The 27,289-nt window shown below is 30.9% G+C and overlaps 3 protein-coding genes across 16 annotated transcripts in view; all 3 read right to left on the bottom strand.

The window, feature by feature from the left end:
• Positions 1 to 1,200: 1,200 nt before the first annotated feature.
• LOC103573509 (chymotrypsin-1-like) lies at positions 1,201 to 4,132 on the bottom strand. The gene is made up of 4 exons (XM_014439665.2): positions 4,054 to 4,132; positions 3,657 to 3,973; positions 1,494 to 1,748; positions 1,201 to 1,415 (listed from the first exon to the last, which is right to left on the bottom strand). The coding sequence occupies exons 1-4, from the start codon at positions 4,094 to 4,096 to the stop codon at positions 1,269 to 1,271; spliced, it is 762 nt and encodes a 253-aa protein (XP_014295151.2). The 5' UTR covers positions 4,097 to 4,132; the 3' UTR covers positions 1,201 to 1,268.
• A 586-nt stretch (positions 4,133 to 4,718) lies between these two features.
• On the bottom strand, positions 4,719 to 7,234 carry LOC103573565 (zip homologous protein 1). Its single transcript, XM_008552712.2, has 4 exons — positions 7,062 to 7,234; positions 6,807 to 6,988; positions 4,969 to 5,246; positions 4,719 to 4,887 (listed from the first exon to the last, which is right to left on the bottom strand). The coding sequence occupies exons 1-4, from the start codon at positions 7,174 to 7,176 to the stop codon at positions 4,719 to 4,721; spliced, it is 744 nt and encodes a 247-aa protein (XP_008550934.2). The 5' UTR covers positions 7,177 to 7,234.
• Positions 7,235 to 11,701: 4,467 nt separating this feature from the next.
• Positions 11,702 to 27,289, bottom strand: part of LOC103573507 (ephrin type-A receptor 4-A) — a 73,907-nt gene continuing 58,319 nt past the window's right edge. Inside the window, exons 4-16 of one of the 14 annotated variants that reach the window (XM_014439698.2) lie at positions 23,941 to 24,226; positions 23,292 to 23,828; positions 23,018 to 23,178; positions 22,170 to 22,431; positions 21,886 to 22,074; positions 21,457 to 21,568; positions 21,061 to 21,128; positions 20,154 to 20,171; positions 19,742 to 19,807; positions 18,635 to 18,808; positions 18,055 to 18,524; positions 17,643 to 17,980; positions 11,702 to 12,588 (exon numbers count right to left, since the gene is read on the bottom strand). In XM_014439698.2, the coding sequence (XP_014295184.1) occupies positions 12,324 to 12,588; positions 17,643 to 17,980; positions 18,055 to 18,524; positions 18,635 to 18,808; positions 19,742 to 19,807; positions 20,154 to 20,171; positions 21,061 to 21,128; positions 21,457 to 21,568; positions 21,886 to 22,074; positions 22,170 to 22,431; positions 23,018 to 23,178; positions 23,292 to 23,828; positions 23,941 to 24,226 (2,946 nt within the window). In that variant the 3' untranslated portion in view covers positions 11,702 to 12,323. The other 13 variants (XM_008552634.2, XM_008552638.2, XM_008552646.2 and 10 more) reach the window with 13 other exon arrangements.

Below are 27,289 nucleotides of genomic sequence, written 5' to 3'. Positions count from 1 at the left end.
AAATTAAAAGAAAAATAAAATTTAACAAAATTCTAAATACAAATAACTCCGCGTTTGGCAAACTTGTAATTAACTGCATGTAGACTTACATCGATGATCTTCAAATTGTGTAGGACATTCTGGACGTGGACTGCAACATACTTGGTTGACCCTTTTGCAAGACTGTTGGCGACGACTCGATATTATGGCACAGATTTTATTACATTAGATTAAAATGAAATTTATCAACTGACAACGAATAAACTGACTAGACTTTTTCATTAAATAAACGGACTTAGCAATAAATTAACGGACTCTACAATACAACAAATTGACTAGACTTGACTAGTAGAAAAGATATGCAGCAATGTGTGCTTAGTGAGCTGGAGAGTGTAGAGTAAGGACCTCGCTAGGCGTCCTCAGCCCTTCTCTACATCTCCCAGCTGATTGCTAGATGCTAAGTGTATGCTAACTGTGTATTAACTGAGTTCATCGCTGATTGCTCGCCCTTATATAGCTATAAAATCCGAAGAGGGGTCATCCACGTGACCTTGCCTGAACTTCCGTCTAGGATGTTTGGCACACTGACCCATGGGTCTCTTTCGGAGTCTCGGTGAACCGGGTAGCGAATATGCGTTGATAAGGGTGGTGTGTGAACTGAGGGGTTCCCTGAAATGGCGCGACCGATTTGAGCAGTCGAACCTCTAGCTGCCCCGTTACAAGTTACTATTACCATTGAAAAGCCACTCAAGACGAGAAAATATATTTTTCAATTAAATATTTAAAAATGACTACTTAAGATTAAAATTTTTGATCTTTTTTCGGCTAATGAATTTATTGATAAACTGTCAAAAAAATTTACTATAAAAATAAACGGTAATTATTGTTAACATTTTTAAAATTTCAAAAATTTGTAGTAACTTTTTAAAATTATTTGATTGTCATCAAATTTATTAAGGCTCTTTATTGTGATTGTAAAATCAGTCAAATATATTAGACTGAAAACTGATAAAAAAAAAAAGTAATGATTGTCACCCTAATTTATATTCATATTGATTTTAGATTTTGCACAATGAGATCGCGTGGATAATTTTCACTTCTTTTGGTTAACAATAATTTTCTATTTTTTCTATTTACTATTTATGTAGACGTAATAAAATAACTCAAGTTTATAATAAATAGATGCATTTTACTTACAATACATATTTTCAAATACACCAGTCAAGCACCAAAAATACACTAAGAAATATAATAAGTAGTCATATGTATCAACAGAATAAGAAACAGTTTCAATATCGTCGCATTATGTCATTAATCCAAGGAACAAAGTAGTGAACCCTCGTAAAGACATCCGGATAACCGAGTGCACAGGGAGCTACCCACGAAGCAATTCCAAAAACTTGACCCTCATAAGTCAATGGACCGCCACTATCACCCTTTAAACCAAAAAAATTTTTAATTACTTACAAATAATTAATATAAAAATAAATTTTATTAGATGATTAAAAACTTACCACACAAACTCCACGACCAGCGCCGTTGAAAACACATATCTGACACGGATAAATTGCCTTTCCATGCATTTCTTCACATTCTTGATTACTAACAATAGTCATATCAAGTTTCTGTAAACGTTGAGGAGCTGAAGATGGATCAGCGAAAGTTAAAGCACCCCATCCACTCGCCATGACTCGAGTTTTAGGTGGTATATCGTGACTTGGTAATCTGATTGGTTGTTGACGAGAATTAAAGATCATCGGTTTTTCGAGCTAGAAATATATTAAATTTTAATCTTCTGTGATGCTGCGTTTAATCAACCGCAGAAAATTAACCGAACGACGAAACAACTGCAATAAATTATTTGAATGACAAAATATCCGAAACAATAATATTTAATAGAATATAAAGAATTAGTATATTATACACCTAGAGAGGAAAGTAGGACATTTCGATTCGTGTGTGTAATACACGAACACGTGGATTGGGACATCCTATTTTCCTCCGTGGTGTCACAATTTTTCACTAGATCTGAACCAAAAAGTTTAAATTTTTGTCTCTGTGGTAAGAATGATGCATGCACTAATTTTTATCATTTGTTTTCTCATATAAGAAAAAAATGACTTTCTTCCCTTTAAACAGGGCAGGAATTTAAACTTTCGGTGCCTTCGGCTCGGGTAAGAAATTACACACGTGGGTCGGAATGTCCTACTTTCCTCCCTAGGTGTGTAATATACTAAACCAGTAAATTTATCAAAAAATTATGAGACCTTTTTTCTACAGTGTTTAATTTCCTATAAAAATGTGTATCTCATCTTTATATATTAACTTGCTTAGGAGAAAAAAAAGTCGTTCTGTCAGTTGACCCTGCGGGCCAGCTCCAAAACTTCTCGCCCATTTCGAGCTCCTTAAGCTCAAAAAGTTGTTGTCGATACATTTTCGAGCTCAAGGAGCTCGAAAATACTATTGTATGTTTTTGTTTTCGAAAAATAACGTTTTTTACCATTTTTTCTCCAACGATATCTCTCGAACGAATTAACTGATTGAAAAGATAAAGGTGGCAATCGACGCGTTTTATTTAGTTCTGCAACTGAGCAGATTTTAAAATTGATTTATCGAGTCGTTTTTGAGAAATTTCGAAAATACTAAAAAAAAAATTTTTTTTTTTTAGTTCTTTTGACAACGGTTTCTCTTGAAAGAATTAACCGATTTTGATGGTTGAGGTGGCATTCGGCGAAGCTTATGAAGTTTCAGAGCCCAGTTGATTTTGGAATCAATCGATCGAGCCCGTAAAAAGTTATCCGAAAAAAACATTTTTGAAAAAAGTTTATTTTTGGACTATCTTTGAAGGATCCCTACCGATCAAGCTCAATTTTTTTCAGCTTCTAGATATCCGCAAGCCGCGTCGAATGGCATCTTGACGATCAAAATCGGTTCATCCGTTCAAAAGTTATAGATATTTACATACGTACATACATATATACATACATACACTCGGACATCATCGTGAAGTTAGTCAGGATAGCTTCCTAGAATCTCAAAACGTCAAGATCTTTTAGAAATTCGATTTTCGAAAATCGGACTGAAAACAATAACTTCCTGAATTTTTGAAAATTTGCAATTTTCTTAGCGAGAAGTTAAAAATTAAATGTCAAACGCGCCGAACCCCAAGTTATTCAAATGGGAAATGTATTGTCTTTGTGGCACGGTTTAATATGAATATTAAGGGCTTACATGACTCTGATAATTTTTTTTAGGTCATAAACGAAAAATTTAGGGGACGCTGCTAAAAAAAAACAAGTTGGTAAACAACGGATACCCTAATCTCTCCCAGTCGGAAAAGGGAAACCGAATGCTTAGGATTCACTGGGTTCGGACTCGTAGTGGCTTTTGATTCGACACCCACACGCAAAAGGATCTTTGACCTGATCAACGATCCTAAGGTAAGCCAATAAGAAGCTTATGCTCAATATTTCGCTGTAATCATATTATGGTAGATGAGATGTACGAAGCGCGTCTATGTACAAACGAGCGCGAAAACGGTCTTCTGTAAAAAGGAGGTAGACCGGTCTCGTTATTAATTAATTCTCCAGTTGTTTAATCGCAGTTATTTTACGTCAGAATCCCTTATGATTCTACAACACTCAGCTACATATTTATATTTTAATTAATAAAATTACCACAAGAACGGCAATATCATTTCTCCAGTTGTCACTAGGAGTGTAACCGTGATGATAAATGATGTTAGAAACCTTATGAAGTTGACCAGACTGAAGCGAATATCTATCGTTAGTACCAGATAGAACTGCCATATTCCGATGAAGATGTTTATTATCATCGACAACACAATGAGCTGCTGTGAGAATATGTCGTGGACTAATAATACTGCCACCACAAATATGCTGGCCCCAAACTCGTAGTGAAACTTGATGAGGAAATTCATTCTCCCATGCCATATAGCCGTTGACAATTTTACTAGGTCTTTTGGTATCTCCACCTGAAGAATTTAAAAAAAATATTAATGTAAAATAGTTATCTCAGTTAGATAAAAAAATATTTACAGTCATTTTATTTTACCGAAAGTGCAAAGTACTAGGTAAATTGTTATTATGCGTAACATATTTAATATTATTTATGCCTATGAAATTTATTTTTTGAAACAATTAGACAATGAGACTGTAAATGAAAATTATACTCGAGACTTTATATATCTCCGTGAGGATTGTTTAATACAAATAGATATGATTTAAAGGTCATAAATCATTTTATTAATAGGTCTTATGCTATAAATTTGTCAAAAAATTTTCAGAGCGAAAACTAATGAGAAAAAAAATTAGTTATAACTGTACACTTATCATTTTATAACTCACATATGTGTAACAAAGATTACATAAACTGAGGTTTTAAATGAATGAACAATTAGTAAAAGAATTATATTTTAGATTTTAATAACAATAAAAATAGTTATATATTTTTTTTTTTTTATTTAAACGAATGAATTATTATACCATGAATCACTTTAAACATCAATGATTCTCCAAATAGAATAATTTATAGTTTGATAAAATAAATACAGATATTATTAAAATCATTTGATTGATGAAATTTTTTATTTTATATTTTTATAGATATTTATTTTAAGATTTAACGAATTTATTTAAATAATTTAATTATAGTTAATTAACTTAAAAAAAGTTAATTACAATTAATTGGCATATCAAAAATTAATTTAAGTTTATAATTTAATTCGATTTTTTGGATCTTGGTGCTTTTCTTATGTTTGGAATACGAAAAACACCGTCAGGAGTAACGGGTGTATCGGGAATAGATCCTCGAAGAGTAGACACAGTAGAATCTGAATCATCTGAAGTATTATATCCACCATATGCAACTCCAGCATCATTAGAATACCTTCAATAATAAAAATGATTAACTTTCAGATAATTGGATACTTTAAATTAAATTGAATTATTCTAGTGTTTTAATACTGACTGGAAGTTTTGAGGATGTGGAATTTGTTGATGAGATGCGTTGTGTGAGTAATTTTGCGCAGGATTAGCATTCATTTGATATTGATATGAATTTCCAACATTTGCGTATTTTTGATTTTGTGGGTTATTAGCGATAGTTGCTTGATGATGAGCGACGAACTGTTTTTCGGCTTTTACATTATTGTATTCTTCTTGAATCTCATGTAACTCTTGCTTCATTTGTTCGGTACGTTTACGTAAGTCCCAATAAATAGATTTTAATGAATTGTATTTTTTATTCTAATAACAGTAAAAAAAGACTATAAATGTTCTTATACGCAGATAAATTTATCTATTAACGGGGGGAAGAAGTCAGAGATACAAAAAAAAGCGCAAATTCTTGTGTTTTTTTTTTCAGAGTACCTTCGTTATTAAAATTCTTAAAATTTGTGGCATGATTAAGCATTTTTCCAAGAATATTCTAAAGAATATTCATAAATAAAAAGATTTCTTTAATACATAAATTTATCTTAGCATTGAACGAAGAATTTTTTTTTCAATAGTTACTTATTTTTTAATTAAACAATGGGAGCAATTTTTGGCAAAAATCATAGTTTTTTGATTGCACCTCTACCAAAAATTAAAAAATGAATGTTTTCTTTATTCCTTCGTTCAAATCTCCGATAAATTTATGTACTAAAGAAATCTTTTTGGTTTTTTAATTTCAAATGAGGCAGTCATGAGTTATCCTGCCTACGGCATGGAGATTTTTTTTCAAGTGACTCGTCTCTCCCCTCTACCACTGGCTTATTTTTAAATATTTTTTTAATGAAAATTTAGCAGAATATTCTTGGAATGATGCTTAATAATGTCACAAATTTTCAGAATTTTAATAACGAAGGTACTCTGAAAAAAAAATCATAAAAATTCTGAATGTCTGACCAGTCCCCTTAATTTTGAGACAATAATTTAATTTTATATAAATAAGAGTTTAGATTAATTTATAAAGAATTCGAATAATAATTAATAAAAAATTCGGCGTTTTTACGAAATTAAATCCGAATGTTTAAACATGCCACGCATTTTATTTTTTATGAGTATCGGCCCTGATCAAAAACTATGATTGAATTTTCAATTATTTACCGATTAAAATTTTTTAATCAGATTCAATCACTGCTGTGTTAAGAAAAGAAGTGGTAACTTGTATAAGAATACCATGGTGAGTTATTGCTTCTGTGCTTAGGACGGCAGATCGGAGAATAAAATTTTTTATACGCCCTTATGGCATCTGTATCACGATATACATTTTTTGAAATTTTTTCTGTCATTATTTATTTTGTTTATTGAAAATATATAAAAATTGATCAGTAATAAATAGAGTAAGTAATTAATAAAATTGAATTTAAAAAAAATGCACATTTAAAAAATTTTGAAATTAATAAGTGCATTTTTATAAATATTATTTTTTAAATTATTTATGCTATTCATTTATAATTTTAAATTTGTCTGATGTCTGCTACATAAAAATTTTTAATGATACTGAAGTTAATCGACGACCGATAATTTTTTGATTGTTTTAAAAATGATAAATTATTAAAAAAAAAAAATATTTTAAATAATTGCACCTATATTTTTTTAAATTCTCAGCATGTGCATAATTTTAGTCTTTTTTTTTTTTGTAATTCTTTTAGTAAAAACAAATTCCAAAATTTTTAATTGTTTGTTAACTTATGGGTCATAAATTTTTAATGTCTGTTACTTTCAGCATCATGATTAATATAGTGTCATGGTTCGCATTGATTGGTTCAATAGGTATTGAATCTCGTAGTATCAATACAGATGATAAGAAGAAATGATTACCAATGCATCTGCTTGCGCAGTAAGAATTACAAATTGTCCATACTGAAATTTAACGATAGATCCCAAATGATCATAAACTTGCGGCAATGGGGTAAACATATTGGAAATAGACGGTGGTAACGGTGCTATCAATTGCATTGATTGGACTCCAGTGCTATCACATGATGGACAATGATCACCGACTGAAAAGTAATAAATATTTGTAACCTATAAATTAAATATTTTATATTAATTAAATAACTTTTATCAACTTACTCTTGCTAATGCATATGTGACAATAAATATGTCCACATTGTGTCAAAAAAAATGCCGGGGCATTGCTATTCATCAATAAAAAACATTTATTGCAATAATAATTCATTGATTCCATTTTAAATAAATTACTAATTAAACAATTAAAATTTTTTAATTATCCTCTGGGTCTTATTTCTGGCAACTTGTTTGCAGAATGATTAAGAATAATTTTAAAATTGGCCAATAATAAATTTCTGGCGCTGTGATTGGCCGACTAAATTTAATCAAGAGAACTCTGTCGAGATTTTTTTAAACTATTTATATAATTTCTAACCTGCAATTAATTAATTTTAGTTTTAAAAAGTAATTATCATTTATTTAGATGGAAATATTTTTCTTTTTATTGAAAATGAATATTAGCAATGAATATAAGTTGGCATATAGCGAGAGCTAGAGCTAGAGTATTTCCGAATGCATCCTAATTAATATAATTATCGACACGAATAATTTTGAATAAAATGATTAAATTTCAATTTTGAAATTTCGCGCCAAGTTGACGCTACTGCGCGTCGCTGCATTCGAGGTTCGAATTTTTGCTAAAGTGGGGGGTGATCGATGAATCGAAAAGTCGATTGACTTGTATCAACTGGCGGTCCAATAGCGGCAGTCAGTATTATCGAAATGGCAGCAGTAGTCCAGATCTTTCTTTACGTTTGAATTGAGAGACAGTACCGTAGTTACGTCGTGTAATTATCCATTAAATTTGTTGCCCATTATTGTTTAATTAAAATGTGCAGTGTTTGTAAAATTTAAATAGTGCAAAGTGTCTGTGGTGTCGTTAAGTGTCAAGTGTTCAGTGGTAGTGTAAGTGTTGCTGATGGCTGATGTTGATAACTTCCTAGTTCCTGAGCAAAATCATCTGGCATCGTCTGGTGGGAAATAGCAGTCAAGTGACATTTTTTTAGCTGCAGCACTTGGAGCTATTTAAATTAAATCTCCAAGTGTATTAGGACACCCTTCTGCATATTATTTCCCCGCCAAGGTTTGTTCAAACACTCAAGTGTTTTTTTTTCTAATATTTTAAATATTTTTCTATCATATTCTGCCATTTTATTTTGACATAAAATTTTTTATTTTTCTCCAGTTTCTAATAATTTATTTTTCAAATATTTAAATTTACCGCGCAAGTAATGAGAATAATTAATAAAAAAAAAAAAAACACATTTCTACTAAAATAAAAATGAAAAAATGCGCAGTTGGATAATTTAAAAATCAGTGCGCGCATTTTTTTAAAAATTTTATTATTTAAATTAAAAATTGTCTAAAATCTGTTGCATCAAAACTTGAAGTTTAAAAGTTTAATTTTCTCTATTTATTAATAATTTAAAATTTGTCTGATGTCTGCTACATTTACACTCATAAATATTTTTTTAAAAATAGTAATGAAGGGTTCAAAGAATAAAAAAGAAAAATTTACATCGTATAAGGTATGTTATTTATTATATCTTATGTACATTCGTTCTGACAACACCATAGGAAAAAATTATCTTTCAAACACATTTCAGAATTGCTTGCGTTTTTTTATTTTTTATAACTCCCTCACTCGTCTCTTAAGACTATTTGTTTTGTTTTAATTATTTATTACTTTATTTTGTTCGTTTGTCTTATAATTTATTTATTTTATCATTTCTGGCATTTAAATTTAATTATTATGGTACAATAAAGAGTGGCATTTAAATGTGATAAAAAAAAAACATTTTATTTCATGAGCTGTAATTATTTACGGGACGGTACCTGTTTGTTCGTTTCATATCTCGTTTATTCAGTTATCAGTTATCTTTTATCAATCATAATAATCATTATCACCCTCACCATCATCATCATCATCATCATCAATATCATTATCATTATCATCATGCATTATCAATTCAAAATGATTCATTTACGAAGCAGGTACTTTGGCAAAGTTCGCTGTAATAATTCGTTATAAAAAATCGGCGAAAAAATAAAACAATTAATTAATTAATAAATTAATTAATTAATCAATTAGACCGTAAACTTAATTTACCATTTTTTTTTTAATACACAAGTCTGAAATGTTTGCCTCTCTCATTTAAACTTTTTATTTAAATATTCAGAATAAAAATCTTAAACTTAAAATATAAAAAAAAAACTACAATTATTATTAATATTTAAAATTTAAAATCAGATCTATATCAAATAAATAAAAATATATTTTTATTAAAGAAATTTTAATCTTTGTTTTGTTTAAATAAATAATTATTGAGGCATTTAGGAATAATTAAGTAACGTGCGAGGCATTCAATAACTCATTCGCTTTTTTTTATTCATTCAAAGCCTTCCGAACTTTTTAAATTTTTGATTTCTTTTTTTTTTTTTTTTTTTTTTTTTTCATTGTAGAATCCCTGAAAAATAATCATATGGAAATCCTACTTAGATTCCTATGTAGGTTTCTACATAGCGTTTTTGGATGAATTCCCATATGGATTCCTATAGAAATATTCGTTTGTTCTTTTATTCATATACACATCCCTTCAAAAAAATCCATGTGAGATTGTATGGGAACTCATACGAATCAATATTGGAGTATGGATTTTTATAGGAATCTATGGGTATCTGGATTCTCATGTATGAAATCTATATGGGAATTTATGGATACCTGAATTTTCATATAGAAAATTCACTTAGAAAACTGGACATCTAGATTCCCATGTAGAAAATTCACATAAGAAACTGGGTATCTGGATTCCTAGGTAGGAAATCTGTATGGGAATTTATGAATACCTGAATTTCCATAGAGGAAACTGTATACCCGAATTTCTATGTAGAAAATCTATATGGGAATTTATGGATACCTGAATTTCCATATAGAAAATTCACTTAGAAAACTGGGCATCTAGATTCCCATGTAGAAAATTCACATAAGAAACTGGGTATCTGGATTCCTAGGTAGGAAATCTGTATAGGAATTTGTGAATGCTTGAATTTCCATAGAAAATCCACATAGAAAACTGGATACCTGAATTTCCATAGAGGAAACTGTATACCTGAATTCCTATGTAGAAAATCTATATGGGAATTTAGGAATATCTTAATTTCCATGTAGGAATTCTGAATGGAAATTTAGACATATGGATTTTTTTTTTGGAAATTCATATAAGAGATTCTAGAAAATTTAGATTTTCATGTCTATCGTCTAATAATACCCATATATTAATGAAGAACAGATTAATATTCTTATAGGAAACCATATGGGAATTCATCTAAAATCGACATGTAGGAACCCACATCAGAATCTAGGCTGTATTCCCATATGCATTTTTTTTCTAGGAAATTATCATTATCATTTTTATTTCCATTTAATTTCATTATAATTTTAATTTTTTAAATTATTTTTGACTAAGCATATTTGCCATTTATATTATTAATTTATAATTTATAAAATTTTTTTTTTTATTTTTTAATTATTTATTATAATTTTTTTTAAAAATTGCTCAAACGTCAAACGTTGAAAGCATTACATAAAATAATAATTTCACGAATTATTGAAAGTTTTATTACTTCAATTAATTAATTAATTAATAAAACTTCCAATTATATTTTTAATTATATACATCTTTGAATGAATTTTAAATCTCAGGCTTCTTAAATTCTTTTACTAGACACAAATATATTTAAAAAAAAAAGATTTTTTTATTTTCATTGGACTTAGAAATAAATTTACGATCGAGATCATGCTCGTTATTTATTTTACTCTACGATTGTATCATTTTATTTATTTAAAACTTTTATTTAATTACGAACATTTAGGAAGATTGCGCTAATTATTTTCCTATAATTTTTTATAACATTTTCTATATAAAAAATCTGTCTTGCGTGTGTATTTCACTTATTGCTTTTTATTCAATTATTACTTTATTCCTTCACATTTTTTTTTTTAAGTTTATTAATTTTTATGCTCAATTAAAAAAAAACATAAATAAAAAAAAATATTTTTTTGAATGGCGAAGAGGAAACCACTCGCAAAAAAAATAAATAATAATAAATATTTTTAAAATTTATAATTCGAAATATAATTTAAATATATGATATGTTCTTTTAGAACACCCTACGCTTTTATATTTATTAATAAATATAAAAAATTATTTGAATTTTTTTTTTTTAGAAAATTTTTAAATAATTGATTCTCTGACTGAATATTTGAATATTTAATTGGCAGTCGTCAAAGATTAAAAAAAAAAAAATAGTAGATCTATCACCGTATCAAAAAAATCTATGGGAAATTTAGTTAAAATCCCCATAGATTTTTTTGACAAGGCAGTTTATAAAACAAAAATCCATAATACCGTCAATGATAAATTCTAAAAATAAAAAATAATTTCGAACCTTAGACTTAGACGTTGGCACGGAATAAAAGACTTGCATTATTTGCAATAAATGGAAAGCAATTGTTTAAAAATTTTTTATTTATAATAATAACTATATTTTAAAATTTAATTATTTATATTTATCTCACACACTTATCACTGGATCACAGATTAACATTCGCACGTACTTCCACATGAAAGCATTCTTTCAATTAAGCTTTTACAATTAATTAAGAGTCATATATATTTATATTCATATATATATATATATATATATATATATATATATATATATATATATTTGTTTGTTCAATTATTTATATTTGTAATAGAGTATTTTATTTAGGTCGCCGAATAAAAATAAAACAACTGCAAGACTTTAAGGCTCATGGTTTTCTCTTCCACCTCTCATTAATAATCCAGTAATTAAAAATTATTTTAATGAGTCATTAGCGTTTTTTTTTTTTTTTTTTTAATAATATTTATTGAGCAAGTGTCCGAAAAAAAAGTAGGCCCATTAGACATTAAAGTAGTGAAATACACATTTAATTTAAAAACTCTTAATTAATATAAATAAATATATATATTATATATTTTATATAAAATTGTAGAACCAAGTAGCCAAAAAGCCCTTTAAATATTTAAAGACCATTTAAAATGAGGCAGTGATTGCTTTGTTTTTGTTTTTAAAAAAAAGAGGGAAAGTTGGGTGGTATTTTATCTCAATACTTTTCTGGTTCCTGGACTCGGCTCAGCCAAGTTGGAATGTGAGATTAAATATTTAAAAATAAAATAAACAAGATTTAGTTATTTCTTTTCTTTCTTTTTAAGACCACGATCACGATGATCGTCAGTATTGTAGCTAATTTAATTAGGGTAATTAGACCGGTTGTAATTAGACAAGAAAACCTTGTGACGTAGCAGACATTTGGGCTCTGAGTGCGGTGACGCTGTTCATTATTTTCTTTTGATGGCCGACGAGGGTTATCCCCAGTGCCGTTAATTCTTGGACTGTGACACGGGCGGCAGCTTCTAGTGTTGTCACGCCGGCTCGTTCAAAACTGTCCGCGTAACGTGACATCTTGATTGAAGCCAACCATTCAGCGACTGAGGTCAATTGGGTCAGATCAATAGCATCTGGGGCCAGTGGATTTGTTCCCCTGTGAATCCAATTTTAATTAACGACTCTGCTTGAGTCTAGTCATGCGTCTAAGGACCTGCGGGGGTCCTACGGTTATTTAATTGAGGATTTTTATTCTATAAAATAAACAAGGATTCAATTTATTTATGATTCTGTCATTCAGTTTAATATTTTATCCAACAGGATTTATTTACAGTAAGAGGTCAAGGTTTAATCCTAAGTCCAGATAAATTTGTTTCAATTGTTTATTTATATATCAGGTTCAGGAATATAATTAAAAAAAATAATAAACAAACAAATCTTAGTCCTAGATATAGGATATGTATAAAATATTTACATACGAGAAATCTTAGAGTACTTTAATTTCTCAAACTAATAATTATTATTTACACTATAAGGAAGAATATTTTAACATGGTATTTAATATACTTAATTAATTAATTAAATTTACAATAAATAGATTCAATTTACAGTTTAGGTTTCACCTAATTTTTTAATTTGACAATGTCGTGTTAGCCACAAACAACAAATAATAATAATAATAATACACAAAAAAAAAAAAAAAAGGATTTCTTAGCCTAAGAAAATTTTTTTCTCGCTTCAAGAATTTTTTTTTTAATTGATACTGAAAAAAAAATAATGGGGACAAGTAAATATTTTTTTGCGCCAAGAAATCCTTTCTTTGTGTAAATTAACCAAGTGTTTAAATTAATTAATTTTTTTTTTAAATAAATAAAATAATAATTTGAAAAACATAAAGCTAATAACCAATGGAAAGTGCGTATGAAGCAAGCAGTGCCTTTTTTAATTACAAATAATAAATACGTAGGGCTGGGGCAAGGGTTCAAGCATTTTTCATCCTCTACAGGTTTTTTTTTAGTACAAACACAATTATTTTTTTTTTTTTTTTTAAAAATACAAGAAGCAACGAAATGTTTGTCATGATAAATTAAAATTAAAATTTTAACCTGAAATTTTACCCCATTATTTAAATTATTTAAAATTTTATTTTCACAAAAAATTAAGGATCATTTTTTGTGATAAAAAACTAAACAGTTTTTTGCTTCTCGTAAAAAAATCTCGGCATTCTCAGCATTCTTGTCCAGACTTGGGTATATTTAATAATAATAATAATTTTTATTATAATTATTATTATTATTTTTTTCATTCATTCATTCATTATTTTTAAAAATTCATTTTTATTTTTTGCAACTCCAGGTCTCTTGTTATTTTTACCTTTGTCTGAAATGCACGGTGGTAGCTGATGTGGCGGGTGGAGGTGGGGGTGGTGCACCCCTTTCTCTGATTCTGACAATTGTTAGTACATTTGTTAGTGCAATTAAACACTTTATTATTATTTTTGTTTAACTATCCGTCATTTTATTATTATAATTATTATTTTTCCCTTTCATTACTCGTCTCATTTTTTATTTTTATCTGTCACATTTATTTATTTATTCACGCTCTTTGTTTTTTTTTTTTTCTAATTTTTTTTAAAGCCAAGTAATAAAAACTCATTAGAAAGTTATTTCTTTGAGAAATAATATATATTTTATTATTATTCTTTACGTGAGTTGAGGGAGAGACTGTGCGTGTCCGAGTGTTGTGTAGAGTAATTGCGATGAAAATAAAAATTCAAATAAAAAAATAGTAAACTAATAATAATAATGATAATAAATTATAACAATGTATTTAAATAAATGAGTTAAGCGCATTACGGTTTAATTTTGATGTTCCCATGATGCTGTTTAATTTAAACTCTGCCCGGGTATAATGAATGCGTAATTGCTTTTGTCTTTATACCCGTGTTTAATATCTCATGTAGAAAAATACTATCACTAATATAATATAATATAATATAATTTAATATAATATAATGTAATATATACTATAATATATATGATAAAACGCTCTGGCGTATACTTTTTAAGAGACAAGTCTTTTTTTTTACTTAAGAATTCAATAAATATTTATCTTTTTATTTTTTTATATATATATTTTACTTGAAGACGTTTTATAGATTATTATTGTATACTATACATTTTTAATATATTTATATATTTATATATATATGATATTTACTTTACCAATTATGTTACAATTTATATCCCGAGCTTTGTAATTATTATAAATTCATATAATTATCATAAATTTAAGCTTTTTAAATCCTTAATAAAATTATCGCACTTTAATTTTTTTTTACTACCGCAGTTATAAATTTTTTTTTAATTTTGCGGCTATCGTATTTTTTTTATGAACGAATAAGATGCGAGGAATTTAATTTATAGCTCCCGTACCTTTTTTTCTTCGTAAATGATCATATACAATATCAGATATTGTCGTATGTGATTTTATCTGATCAAGTTTAAATTTATACGTAATTGTATAGAAATTCATATTTGATCATATATGATTTTTTTTACCGGTCATATATGATCATATAAAATTCTAAACCTCATCAGATATAGTCATGTCACATATAAACTGATATCTGATCCTATATTAATATTTTTTACGGGTTCATATATGATCGTATAGTCTCAGGCCTGATCATATATTATTATATCTGATATCTGATCATATATGACTATTTTTATGAGTTCATATCCGACCGTATAGTATTAGGCCTAATCAAATATAATCATGTCATACATCAACTCATATCTGATCATATATGAATATTCGTTATAAATTCATATATGATCTGATAGTATCAGGCCTGATCAGTGATGATATATGATTATATCTGATCAAATTCGTATATAAAAATTTCTGATAATTTTTTTACCGATTTTTAAAATTTGCTAAAACAGTAATCACATTTTTTTACGATAAATATATGAAATAAATTTATAAAAATGACAACAAAAAATAAAACAATAAAACGTCTTCAATATCTAATTATCTTTTGATCTACCTTGTATTTAAAATTTTAAATTCATTAATTTATTTAATTATTTATTACTAAAACACATACTTATATTCGTTGATTTAATTGCTTCTACAAACTTTCCTAACAATAAAACGTTTTCAATATAAACTTCCTACCTCTGACATATTTCTACTGACTACCAATAAATATATTTTTTTTTTTAATTATAATTTATAATTTTTCAATAATAATAATATTGATATTAATAATCGTAATAATAATAATTATTAATCATCAATTAATAATCTATTGCTTATAAAAAATTATATCGTCGCGAGCGCGTCCGATTACTGTAGGAAATCTTGATGTACAAAAGTGGTTTTAAAAAATAAAAATTATCATTATTTATTAGCAATCAATTGTCAAATATCGATTGCTGGTGGTCGGTTGTGGCGGTTTGAGCATGGCAGTAAAATTAATTATTTTTTTTTTTTATTTCATTTTACTTAGTGTTGCATGTGTCGTATATTTGTTTGTTTAATTGTCGGTATCCTTGATCTATTTACTTTACTTAATTATTTTAAAATAAATGGCAATTTGTGTGGTGACATTTAATGACTGATTAATATTAAATAGTAATAATAGATTTAAAATAAAACGTTTATCAGCCAAAATGGGAAAAGGGAACCCAATTGGGATAAGTTAATGGTGACTGATGTGGTAATGCATGTGTTGCTGCATGTGTGTGATAGTGTAGACTACGTCCGGCTCCCGCTGGCATTACTGGAACGGCAATCGTTGCTGATGATTGGGCCTGATGACCCCCAGATACATCAACGAATTGTCCTGGACCTTGGACTAAACCAGAGTTCATTGATTGGCTTGTCACGTAATAAGGATTGTGTGCTGGCGGCCTCACACTGTTGTTGTTGATGTGGTTGTTGTTGATGTTGATGATATAGCAATGACGATGATTCCAAATAGTCACAGTTGGTTGATGTAGTTGCGGTTGCAGTTGAAGACGGGTACCAAAGACACCACAAAACCAAAACCACAAAGAATTAGCCCAGAAAAAGGACAGGATAAGCAACATTTTTTTTTTTTGCAAGAATTTTTACTCTTATTCTATTTTGCTATTTTTTTTTATGGGAAATGAAAAGGACGTGGGTAATTTGGACAAATGATAAGCGCTAAGCGACAAAAGCTATCAAAGTAAAAATTAAGCCCCGTTTTTTTTTTTTTTAATTTTAATTAATGAATTTAATAATTTACTGAATTAAAATAAATAATAAAGTTTCATGACGAATAACGTCCATAAATTAATTCTGCTCGATTTGTTAATTTAATTTTTTTTTTTAAAAAGGTTATATTTTATTTCAAAATTCGAATCTCTGATAAATTTTTTCAATCAATAAAAAAAAAAAAGAATTTTCTGTTAATTAAAATAGAACCTTTTTAAAGTAAAACAAAAATAAAATAAAAAAATAAACGAAAGTAAAATAGAAGAAGAAAAAAAAATAGAATGACAAGTAATTGTGTGATTGTCCAATGTCCGTTTTCCAGTAATGCCAATCAGGTTTAAAGTGCTTCCCAGTTGAAACACTTGCGCACATGTATCTGCCTTCATCGCTATTTATTTATTATTATTATTATTTTTTTTTTCCATCTTTTCAAGTGTCTGACAGTAGCCCAGTTATATTAAGATAGAGTAGCACAAGTTACACAGTATAAATATAGTTTGATAATATATATGTATATATCAATCAATATATAGTGATAATAACAATAATAGAGTGAGATGCACACACACATGTAGAAATATATAGAGCAGTGACAGGATTTTAAAAAAAATCTGTCGGTTAAAAAATATATGACGTTTGTATACAATAAGCATAGGAGTGATATGAAGCGCGTTGAGAAAAATTAATTTATGGACACGATTACCGCGGCATGCTGTTATTTTTTAATATATTATATATTTACGGCGTAAGCTCATTTAACAATAAAAGCTTTTTATTAATCTGTTATTTATTTTAATAATTAATATCGACATTGTCTAGGTCCCTAAAGATCCGGAGATCTCTCCTATCACTAATATCTTCCTCAAGTATTTATTATTTAGTAAAATGAAAATTTCCAGATACTTAGATGTCTAAATATATTATTTAGTGGGTAAAGTAACGAAAAAGTTTGATGGTTACCTGTTCTGAGCGATTTTTCGAAGCGTATCCGGACTCCTGATGAGTTTATCGAGCGTCTGCGTTAGATTGGCAAAGGTAGGCCGGTGTGTACGTTCCTTTTGCCAGCAGTCAAGCATCAGCTGATAAATAGCCTCAGGACAATCCATAGGTGCTGGTAATCTGTATCCTTTCTCGATGGATTTTATTACATCTTGATTGGACCAGTTCCAGTATGGTCGCTCGCCGTACGACATAACTTCCCAGCACACGATGCCCATACTCCAGACATCCGATGCACTTGTGAATTTTCTGAATGCTATCGCTTCTGGTGCTGTCCATCGTACTGGTATCTTTCCTCCCTAATAAACAAATTGATGATAATTTTATTTATTTGTAATGAGATTATTTTGAGGAAAGTGGATGTTGAATTTACCCGTGTGGTGTAGGCTCCTTCAGTGGCGCTTTCGATCTCACGACTGAGACCGAAGTCGGCAATTTTACAAACCAATGCGGCATTTACAAGTACATTACGTGCTGCCAAATCACGGTGAACGTAATTCATTTCCGCCAGATACTGCATACCGCTTGATATACCACGTAGCATACCGACCAGCTGCAGAACTTGGAACTTGCCGTCATTGGCACGTAGGAAAGTGTCTAGACTACCATTTTCCATAAATTCAGTGATAATCATCACTGGGTTACTTTTAGTCACTACACCTTGCAAGAATATCACATTTGGGTGCTCAAATTGCCCCATTATTGAAGCTTCCGTTAGAAAATCATTACGGGCTTTGTCCGCTGAGCCGGGTTTCAAAGTTTTTATCGCCACATCAATCTCCGCCCGTCCATCGGGTGGTAATTTTAATTTTCCGCGACATACATCACCAAATTCTCCGCCGCCTAAATTCAAATGATAAATACCACTTTTAAATTATATATATAATTTATTTAAAATATACAGTCAACAATCTAGTACACGGGTAATTAAATAAAATATTTTAATTACTCACCAATTATTGCTTCGATCGTTATGTAACCGGCATCTATTTCACGTGCAAATTCCCGCACCGCTTGATTAGGATCTTCATATGTATGTGGATCGACGTAGCTTCGTGCACTAGTACCACTAGCGTTACCAGGTCCCGCGGTAACACCCACTGCAGGCGTGAATAGTGGCGTAGTCACTGCAACGTCACCAAAACAGAGTCATTATATTAACACTTGGGTCCGGTGTTTTTATAATAAGGAATTTTAAATGTATATTTAATTTGACTTTTTTTTTTTTTGCTTTATGTTGCTTCTTATTTGGTTGCCACATGTACACCAATCAGTCACCCTTTATTTTATTAAATTTCCTTCAGCTCCAATTGTCATTTTTTTTTAGCCGAAGGATATTTAAAATTGTCCAAGCAAGAGACCGCACTTCGGTTATTTTCGGCTTTTACCCCCACTCGGGCTACTAAATAAGCCCCCACTTTTAGCTGCGCATGCGCAGATTTTAAATAATCAGCAGTGGGGGAACTCCGAAGTTCAGTCTCTTTCTGGGACAAGTTTAACTAAGAACAGTAGTTTTATTTTTTATTTAAAATATATATTTTTTTTCAAAAAAATGGATGCAGGATAAACATGCACTCACTCACACACTACAGATTTATTTTTTTGGAAATAATTTAAACATTAAGAAGCTGATTAATAAAGCTGATGGATTTCATATTCATTTTAAAATTTAAATTTATGTGAATTTATATCTAGGATCTAGGGAACTAGTATTTTGTGTGGCGAGGGATTGAAAGGCGATTTCAGACATTGGCTCGAGCCGAAGGCTCCCGCTGCCACTGAAATCTGAAATCGCGTTTTATCCATCGCGCGCTTTTTCATAATTACCCGCGTGTAAAATTACAATTTAAATTTCTAGTCACTCAAAATAAGAAAATTCAAAAATAAATTTAGTGCGCGAAAACAATCAAAATATCGTTTTTTTAATTTTTTTTGTCTGAAGTTTGATTATTTCAAGTGAAAGAAGATTGAAAATTATAATTTTGACGCGGGCAATTTGAAAAAAATAAAATTCAATATTTTTAATTAATTTTTTTTTTGTCAAGGGAATTAGGACTTACGCGAGGACTTGCTCTTGTTATTGGTATGAGTTGTCACAATCGGTGAACTGTCCATTTTGCAGTGCACTGTGAACAACACAATAACCAACAAACTGATTCACAAAAAACAGCAACAAAAAACATTATTTGTAATAAAACATTCAGACTAAATAATACTTAGCATTAAGCAATTTAAAATGATTGCGAAATAATAAATTACCCATGCGATACAGATTAAAACTTTTAAATTTAAATCTTTAAAAAAAAAATTAGCTCATGCGCAGTCACTCAGGCATAAAACAAAATTCGTGCTGATAACTTTTACACATTTAAATGCGTGCTCATTATTTAAATAAATAAAAAAAAAAAAACTTAGACTAGGAAAGATGCAGATGCATAAAAAAAAATTTTGAGGTGGTTGGAGAAGACTTACTGTAGGTCACAACTAGTCCTGTAGCAGGCGATTGTGTACATTTTTGTTATATTTTTTGTTTCATAGGTTTTAATTTTTTTTTTTTTTAATTTTTTATATATTTTGATTGATTGATTGGTTGGTTTTGGTTTTATTTTCATAGGTTTTCATTGGTAGCAGGTTGGATTAGGGGAATCGCACATGAAAAGAAAGAATTGAAGAAATTTTGTTAGATTATTATTTTTAGTTTGCCAAATTATTTTTTTTTTTTTTCGTTACTTTTCATCAAAAATCGTAATTATATTTTTTTCAAAATATGTCTGTTATAAATTCTATAAAAGAAATTCTAGGGCAGCATAAAAATCAATACTTTATATATAAATTTATTGAAAAATAAAAGTATCAGTGATGAAAAGTATCGAAAAATATTAATGTCTAGTAGTTATAATTTTGAATATATTAAAAATAAATATAAAAATATATACATGTTTGAATTTTTTTACAAAAGTAGACATACAAAGGGTGGATTTAAATGAAAAAGGGAATATACATATATGTATATATGACTGTGCCAAAAAAACTATTTTTTTTATTAGCGGTCTCAAAATTTTGAATAACAAGGGTTCAAATTTCAACAGGACCTTCGGTATCTTCCATTTGAATTTTAAATTTCGCGGGGATTAATAAAAAAACCATTAGTTTTTTTTGCACAGTATATAATATATATATTTATAAATATATCAAGACCATACACTGGAGATTGGGTCAAAGGCGTTTTAAAATTTACTTGCGAAGGTCAGTGACATAACACGGGTCTATAGCAATAATTATTAGATATTTACTCAATGGAGGGTTCATTATACATGATAATTATTAAATAATAATAATAGTGACAGTAACGGTAATAAATGGAATAAAATGAACGTACCTTCGCCGTTTCTGTATTCCAAAGTGTCGCAATCACTGGGCTGTTTCTTGTTGCATTCATCGGAGGCTCTGCTGTGCATCGAAAAATAACGATATATCAGTCACGTATTGGAATTTAAACGAGTTTTAGTATCAGATGTTGTTGCAATTGACAACGATGAAGAAGTTAAAGGGAGCGGTAGTTGCGGAGGGCAAAAGATGAGATGAAAAATAATAATAAAAAAACACCCAAGGATCAGAATCAGAAACGGAACCATTTAAAAGTTAATAGAGATGTTAAAATGTTAAAGGTGTTGAGGTATTTTTAGGTACATTAAATGTCCATTCGAACGTTAGTTATGTTACGTATTGAATTGGTTTGCTATGGAGTTTCTGAATTTACGATGACGCTTATTACCTTCTGAGAAACAGGACAGTCATGATAATTATTATCACAAGTAAGACCACCACTGCGACGATCGCACCAGCGATTATGCGCACCTGCATGTTGTCCTCGTCCCCGACGTAGTCTGTAAACAATAAACACACACCAAACATTTATAACAAAAAAAAAAAAAAATAAATAAGTAAATAAACAAATACAAGAAATTTTTTAGCCGTTTAATTTATGGAGAGTTTTTGCTGCTACTGTTTCTTTTTGTTTGTTTTACTTTTTCGTATATAAATATATATGTATGTATATATAGATGGATGGATGTACGTTTGTTTGACGTTTATTTGTTTAGCCGAGTTTGTTTTGCTTAGCTCTGATTTAATTGGTTTATTTTTTTTGTTCGTCTGTTAATTTATTGACTACTTGTGACTGCTGACAGGAATCGTTTCTCACCTAGTCCCATTGCATGGTTCGTCTTTTTGTAGATCACCGGTGTATATTCACCCCATCCACGTGTTGTTTTAGCTCGCACCTGGATCGCATAATCCGTTGCCGGGCGTAAACCTTTGAAGGTTGCTGACAAATCGTGAGTTTGGACGATCGTTGCATTTATTGCGTCGTCAAAACGCGGGTAAACTTTAACTAGAATAAATAAATAAATTAATTAATCGATTGATTAATGGGCTGGGTTAATCAACTTAAGAGAATTCAAGCCGTAGTTTAAAAAATTAATCTACCTTCGTAACGTTCGACGATATCGCTCTCGCCTAATTCAGTAATGGGAGCATCCCAACTGATGCTGAGCTCGGAACTCTTGACGTTAGTAATCCTAACATTGCTGACGAGACTCGGTACACTTGCTTCGGTTGTCACGGTTATATCTACATACTCAGAACGACCTGCCATTGGTGATACACCGTTCTCGGCAAACACTTGAAAACGATAAGTCGTAACTGCGTTTAATCCGGTGATGGTGATCTTTGTGTCGTTGAATATTTCCTGATTTAAATAATAGAGATTTATATTTAAAATAGAACTCTTTTATTTATTCTTATAAAATTTATATAGGAATGTATAAAAATCTATTGGATTTTATAAGATTTTCTAAACAGGGTATTTACCTCTGTTAAAAATTTGAATTATTGGAAAAAATATGACAACTTCAAATTATAAAAAGTAAATTTTTTAATTATTCATAAATTTTCTCCATCCAAGATGAAATGAGCGCAAATGTACACAGAAAAAAAATTTACTTGAATCAAGATAATTTTTTTTTGTTGTGTAAGATAAGAGACTTTTTTTTATAGAGCGTTAAGTTCTCAACGAAATTATGTTTGTAGTTTTCTGAATGTCGCGTCGTTAGCTAGTTATAAAAATTAGACGAAGCAAAAAAATTTTCCAATAATTCTTGTAGAAAATATAAAAGTGCGATGCACCCTCTTAACATTAATATATATATTATATAGTTATACAAATAAGTGTTGTCAGAACTTGTGTACAATATTTTACACATGAATTATGTGGAACTTATTATTAGCTCTTGAAAATAATTGAATTGTTGATTTTAATAATGCAATTAACTTACGGTATTGGGAATATACTTGACACCGGTGCTACAGGCATCACAAACAACCCTGTAAGTGGTATCAAGTCTTCCTCCTTGTTGATAAGGTGCATTCCACGATAAAATTACAGTAGACTGATCCACAAAATTAACTGTTAGATTCTGCGGCGCTGACGGTGGCTCTACAATTTAGAATAACGCGACATTTTAATTAAAATAATTACTAATTTTATCAGCCTGCTGGTAAGTGTAATTACCAACAAAAGCTTTACTGAAAATCGATAATAGAACTTACGAGTGCATGGCATTTTTCTGGGATCCCTGGGCGCTCTGAAATAGCCAACGTCACAACGGCACTCGACGAATCCATAGTCTGGAGCTGTGCTATGTACAGGACATTTCTCACACGTATGAGATCCAGCCTCGTGCTTGAACTTGCCAATAGGACACTCAGTGCACTGTTGCTTCTCAACATCAGCTTGATAGCCGGGTTTGCAGTGGCATCCTCCAGATGGCAAGTACCACTTTCCGTCTCCCTTGCATAGGAAAGTTGGTTGTTCTATTTCGACGGCATTAGCAACACACGTGCCAATAGTTTGTTCGATAAGAGCAACTTCACGGCCAGTTGGTGTTGCCGGAAAGTGGGCAAAGTTAACAGATACCTCTGGACAACTTATGTAGTATACTTTTATCGCAAGAATTGATATACAAGCGCCTTGATCACGAAATGCAAAGTAAACTCCTTTCTTAGTTACTGGTATTGATTTAACTTCGGTGTTTATAATAACTTCGGTGTTTGTGTTGAATCTGCCCTCGCCCGCAGCAATTCGACCTGTCATTTATAATTATTAGTTTAAATATCTCGGTCCTTCCCTCCCTTCCTTGTACATAAGGAAGCCAGAGCATTTAAGTTTCCACCAATAACAATTATTAATTTAGCTTACCTATCAGCTTGTAACTTTCGGGTTCCCATGGTGGTGGTTCTTTGGTAGCCGCATCAAACTCATAGTAAAGTAAGGAGAATGTTTCCTTGCAGCTAAGTGCATTACCCGGGAACAAGGAACAGTCTCTTGTAGTAAACTTGATCTCAATGTACATACGATTGGCCGGACCACGTTCTATGAAGGGTGTCCACAGCCAGTTGTTGACGTTGTTGTAAGCGACATCGCAAACAACATAACTTCGCCAGTTTATACCCTTGTCGAAGTTGGTAAAGGATTCCTCCACCCACTGCACACAAACGTAAACAAAATTTAACGGTTTTGTTAAAGAAGGGAATAATAATAATAAAAGGAACAAAAAATATGGAGCAATAAAAGTGGAAAGAAATTTTCTTGGCGGTGGCTGTTGTCTATTTCGGTCGGTACGCATTCGGTGCACAAAACTCGATATACTTTTAAAAAGTATTTTCTTTTTTATTTCTTATTCCCAGTATTGCTGAAATCAGATAGGGAAAAGTTGTAGTTGGATCCGAGTGCCATCCCGCCGCGTTCTCGATTGCGAAATAGCTCGCGTTATTTTCTTTAAGAAGAACAAGTAGTCAGTAGTCTAGAGATATTGCGATGGTAGTAGTGATGATGAGGCCATTTTCACCCTCGAAATATTCTTACTTACCCAAAGAGCTGTAAAAGCCACCCTATCTACGTTCGTGCAGAAGTTTCTTAAGACGCTTTATTCCAACTTGACAAGTTGCTAGGACACTTTGCTGCTGGGATAATGGCAGAGTACGTACTACGTAAAAATGTTTTCCGAGTTCCAATGTAATTTCATAATAAAAATATATGTACATAGATATATAAATACAGATGATAAGTATGTTTAACGTCATACATATCACAAGGACTTAGTTATTACTTAAAAGTTATTTAATAGTTACCCGTGGACTGACGGTTGTAAGTTTAAAGGACGACTTCGAGCCCGAGTCCCCCATCGTCAAGTACTCGGTTGACCACGAAATCAATCGAAGGTCCTAGTGGTCGGTCGGTTTGCTGACTGGGACTTTGTATAGCTAACTAACCAAGTGGCCCTGTCTTTTCACCGTCGTTGTCACGTCAAGCAACTAAACAACTTGGGTCGTCGACTTGCGGGTTTGCGACAAACAGACCGCAAGGAATTACCGGCGCGCGTTACCATTAGTTTTATTGGCCTAAGGGGGCCCGTCGACAGCAAGACGTCTGTCGGATAAAAGTATACTGAGTTAAATAATATAAAAGAAAGGGCCCCCAAAACCGAATCAGAAGAACTCTACTACTCTCTTGGATCTCCTCATGAGTTGAAGAAGATTCAAGGAGATGAAGGAGGCGAGGGAGAGAAAGAGAAGGAGAACCTGAAACCGCAAAAAGAGTCCTGTTCACAAGAAGAATCTGTCCGCGAAGCCAGTCTGCTTTCGTCGAAAGAACAAGTAAAAGAGTTGGGGCTCAGACTACGAGTTGGGCCCACGGGGGCTTGAATTCAGGGGTGGGGAGCAGTGTGGAACCTCAAAAAGAGACCCGAGATCAGGAGGTAGCGGGGATAGGGAGTTACTTCAGCAGAGAAGGGAAGCCGACGTATCACCTTGCGATCCAAGAATAAGAAAAAAAAAGTATCCCAGATCCTGCCAGTCGTTCTTGATGTATTTCCGGCAGTTCATTCGGACTGCAATAAATTTCTTTACAGTTCTCGAGCGCTCTCTTTCTCTCTTTATCATCATTCCCTTTCCCTCTGTTCTCTTTACTAAACCCATGACGATTGGGTCTTATTTTCGACTGTGACTTGAAGACTTGAGACTTTCATTAGGGGCTAACACGTGACGTTTTTTTTATTTTTTTCGACACCTAATGATTTAAGAAACATCTGGATCGTCTAAATTCATTAGGTGACAAATTTCTCCGCTCAAGTACAAGCTTCTTGCTTGAATTATTACTCTAGTATCTACAAATAAGTATAAAAAATAGGAGAGAAAAAAAACCACTTCCTCGTAATAAATTTAATTTTAAAATTTAAATTTAAGGTAAGAGACATTTACTGCTATTTTATTATCACTTTGGATTTTTTTTTTTATCTTTTGGTGATCGAAAAAAAAAAAATTTTTAAAAGAATTTTTAGTCAATTATTTTTAGTTCTAATGATATTAAATTTCATTAATATAAAAATATGTAATAAAATAAAGTTAAAAAAAGTAACGCTAGTTTTTACGAGGCAAGTAATCCACCGTTAAGGGTAATCAATAATTTATAAGCTAGAAATAAGAATCAAGAGATGTATTTTTTCGTGTTTATCATCCTGATCAAAATGTATAAAAATGCCCGCATATCATAACTCCAGACAAAAATAAAATTATAAAAAAAATATAAAAAGTGAGTCACAAGAAACATAGAGGAGGGACTTTGATCCCAAGGCAATTTGGCGTTACACAGTTTCATTCAATTTTTATCCCCGCGAGCTAAAGAAAAGTCAATGCCTCCTGATCATATAACCCGACAAGCACGTACTTTGCAACAACGTACTCCTTTTAGTTATATAGCTAATAATAAAAAAGAAATATCTATAAAACGACAGTAAGGCGTTGAAGAGGGTTGTGCAAAAAAGATAACACAATAAAATGAGTAAAGCTAAATAAAATGAACAAGTGCGAAAAAAAAAGTAAAGTGTTGGTGGATGCAATATTTTCTATTTTCCTCAAGCCAGCAATAATAGATATGAACTACCGCACGAAATAAAGCCAATAAGCCCAAGCCCCGGCAGTCCGAGAAAGAAAAAGCAGTCAAGGCGAGGGGAGGAACGCCCGTACAGTAATATTGCTACCATAATCGCGATTCCGATGGTGTAGGGAACTCTCTGGGCTCACCCTACTATTACATACTACATACTACGTCGACTACTACGGTATGAGCATCATGGAAAAGGGATGAAGAGGAATAGGGAAGAGCGGAAGAGCGACCAAGTTCCGAGATCTTAATATATATTGAGTTCTTCCCTCGTACGGCAGACTCAAACTCGTATACTTGTTCTCTCTAGAGTGGTGTAGAATAATAAGGGATGAGGATGAGAGTGCTGTAGAAGTAGAACTCAATAGTGCAACGATGCACGTATTGGACACTTTCCTTATTCTTTTTTCATTTTGTTTCCCTTAATCTGAACCCCATTGGTGTGCTAGCCTGCACGCGTACAAATAAATTTAACCGGGGTATAAACTGATCGCACGTGTGGCCAACACCCTTATATTCCAATATGGACAGTGTATACACGCGTCAATCCATAAGTTTATGTAACCGTTTTCACCCCTCGTTTGTGTGACGTTAATACTTTGGCTAA

The sequence above is a fragment of the Microplitis demolitor genome, chromosome 2 (genome assembly GCF_026212275.2).
Source record: "Microplitis demolitor isolate Queensland-Clemson2020A chromosome 2, iyMicDemo2.1a, whole genome shotgun sequence".
NCBI classification, from domain to species: Eukaryota; Metazoa; Arthropoda; class Insecta; order Hymenoptera; family Braconidae; genus Microplitis; species Microplitis demolitor.
Note: the sequence above shows the minus strand (reverse complement) of the source record. Positions and strands in the feature narration are given on the sequence as shown.

Excerpts from the sequence above, each read along its gene's own strand:
- LOC103573509 (XM_014439665.2), bottom strand. The coding sequence starts at position 4,096 with ATGTTACGCATAATAACAATTTACCTAGTACTTTGCACTTTCG. Across the intron at positions 1,749-3,656 it reads ATGATATTGCCGTTCTTGTG|CTCGAAAAACCGATGATCTT; the intron begins GTAATTTTATTA and ends ATATATTTCTAG. Across the intron at positions 1,416-1,493 it reads CTGGTCGTGGAGTTTGTGTG|GGTGATAGTGGCGGTCCATT; the intron begins GTAAGTTTTTAA and ends TTTGGTTTAAAG.
- LOC103573565 (XM_008552712.2), bottom strand. The coding sequence starts at position 7,176 with ATGGAATCAATGAATTATTATTGCAATAAATGTTTTTTATTGATGAAT. Across the intron at positions 6,989-7,061 it reads TCACATATGCATTAGCAAGA|TCGGTGATCATTGTCCATCA; the intron begins GTAAGTTGATAA and ends ATTACTTTTCAG. Across the intron at positions 5,247-6,806 it reads CTGCGCAAGCAGATGCATTG|AATAAAAAATACAATTCATT; the intron begins GTAATCATTTCT and ends TACTGTTATTAG.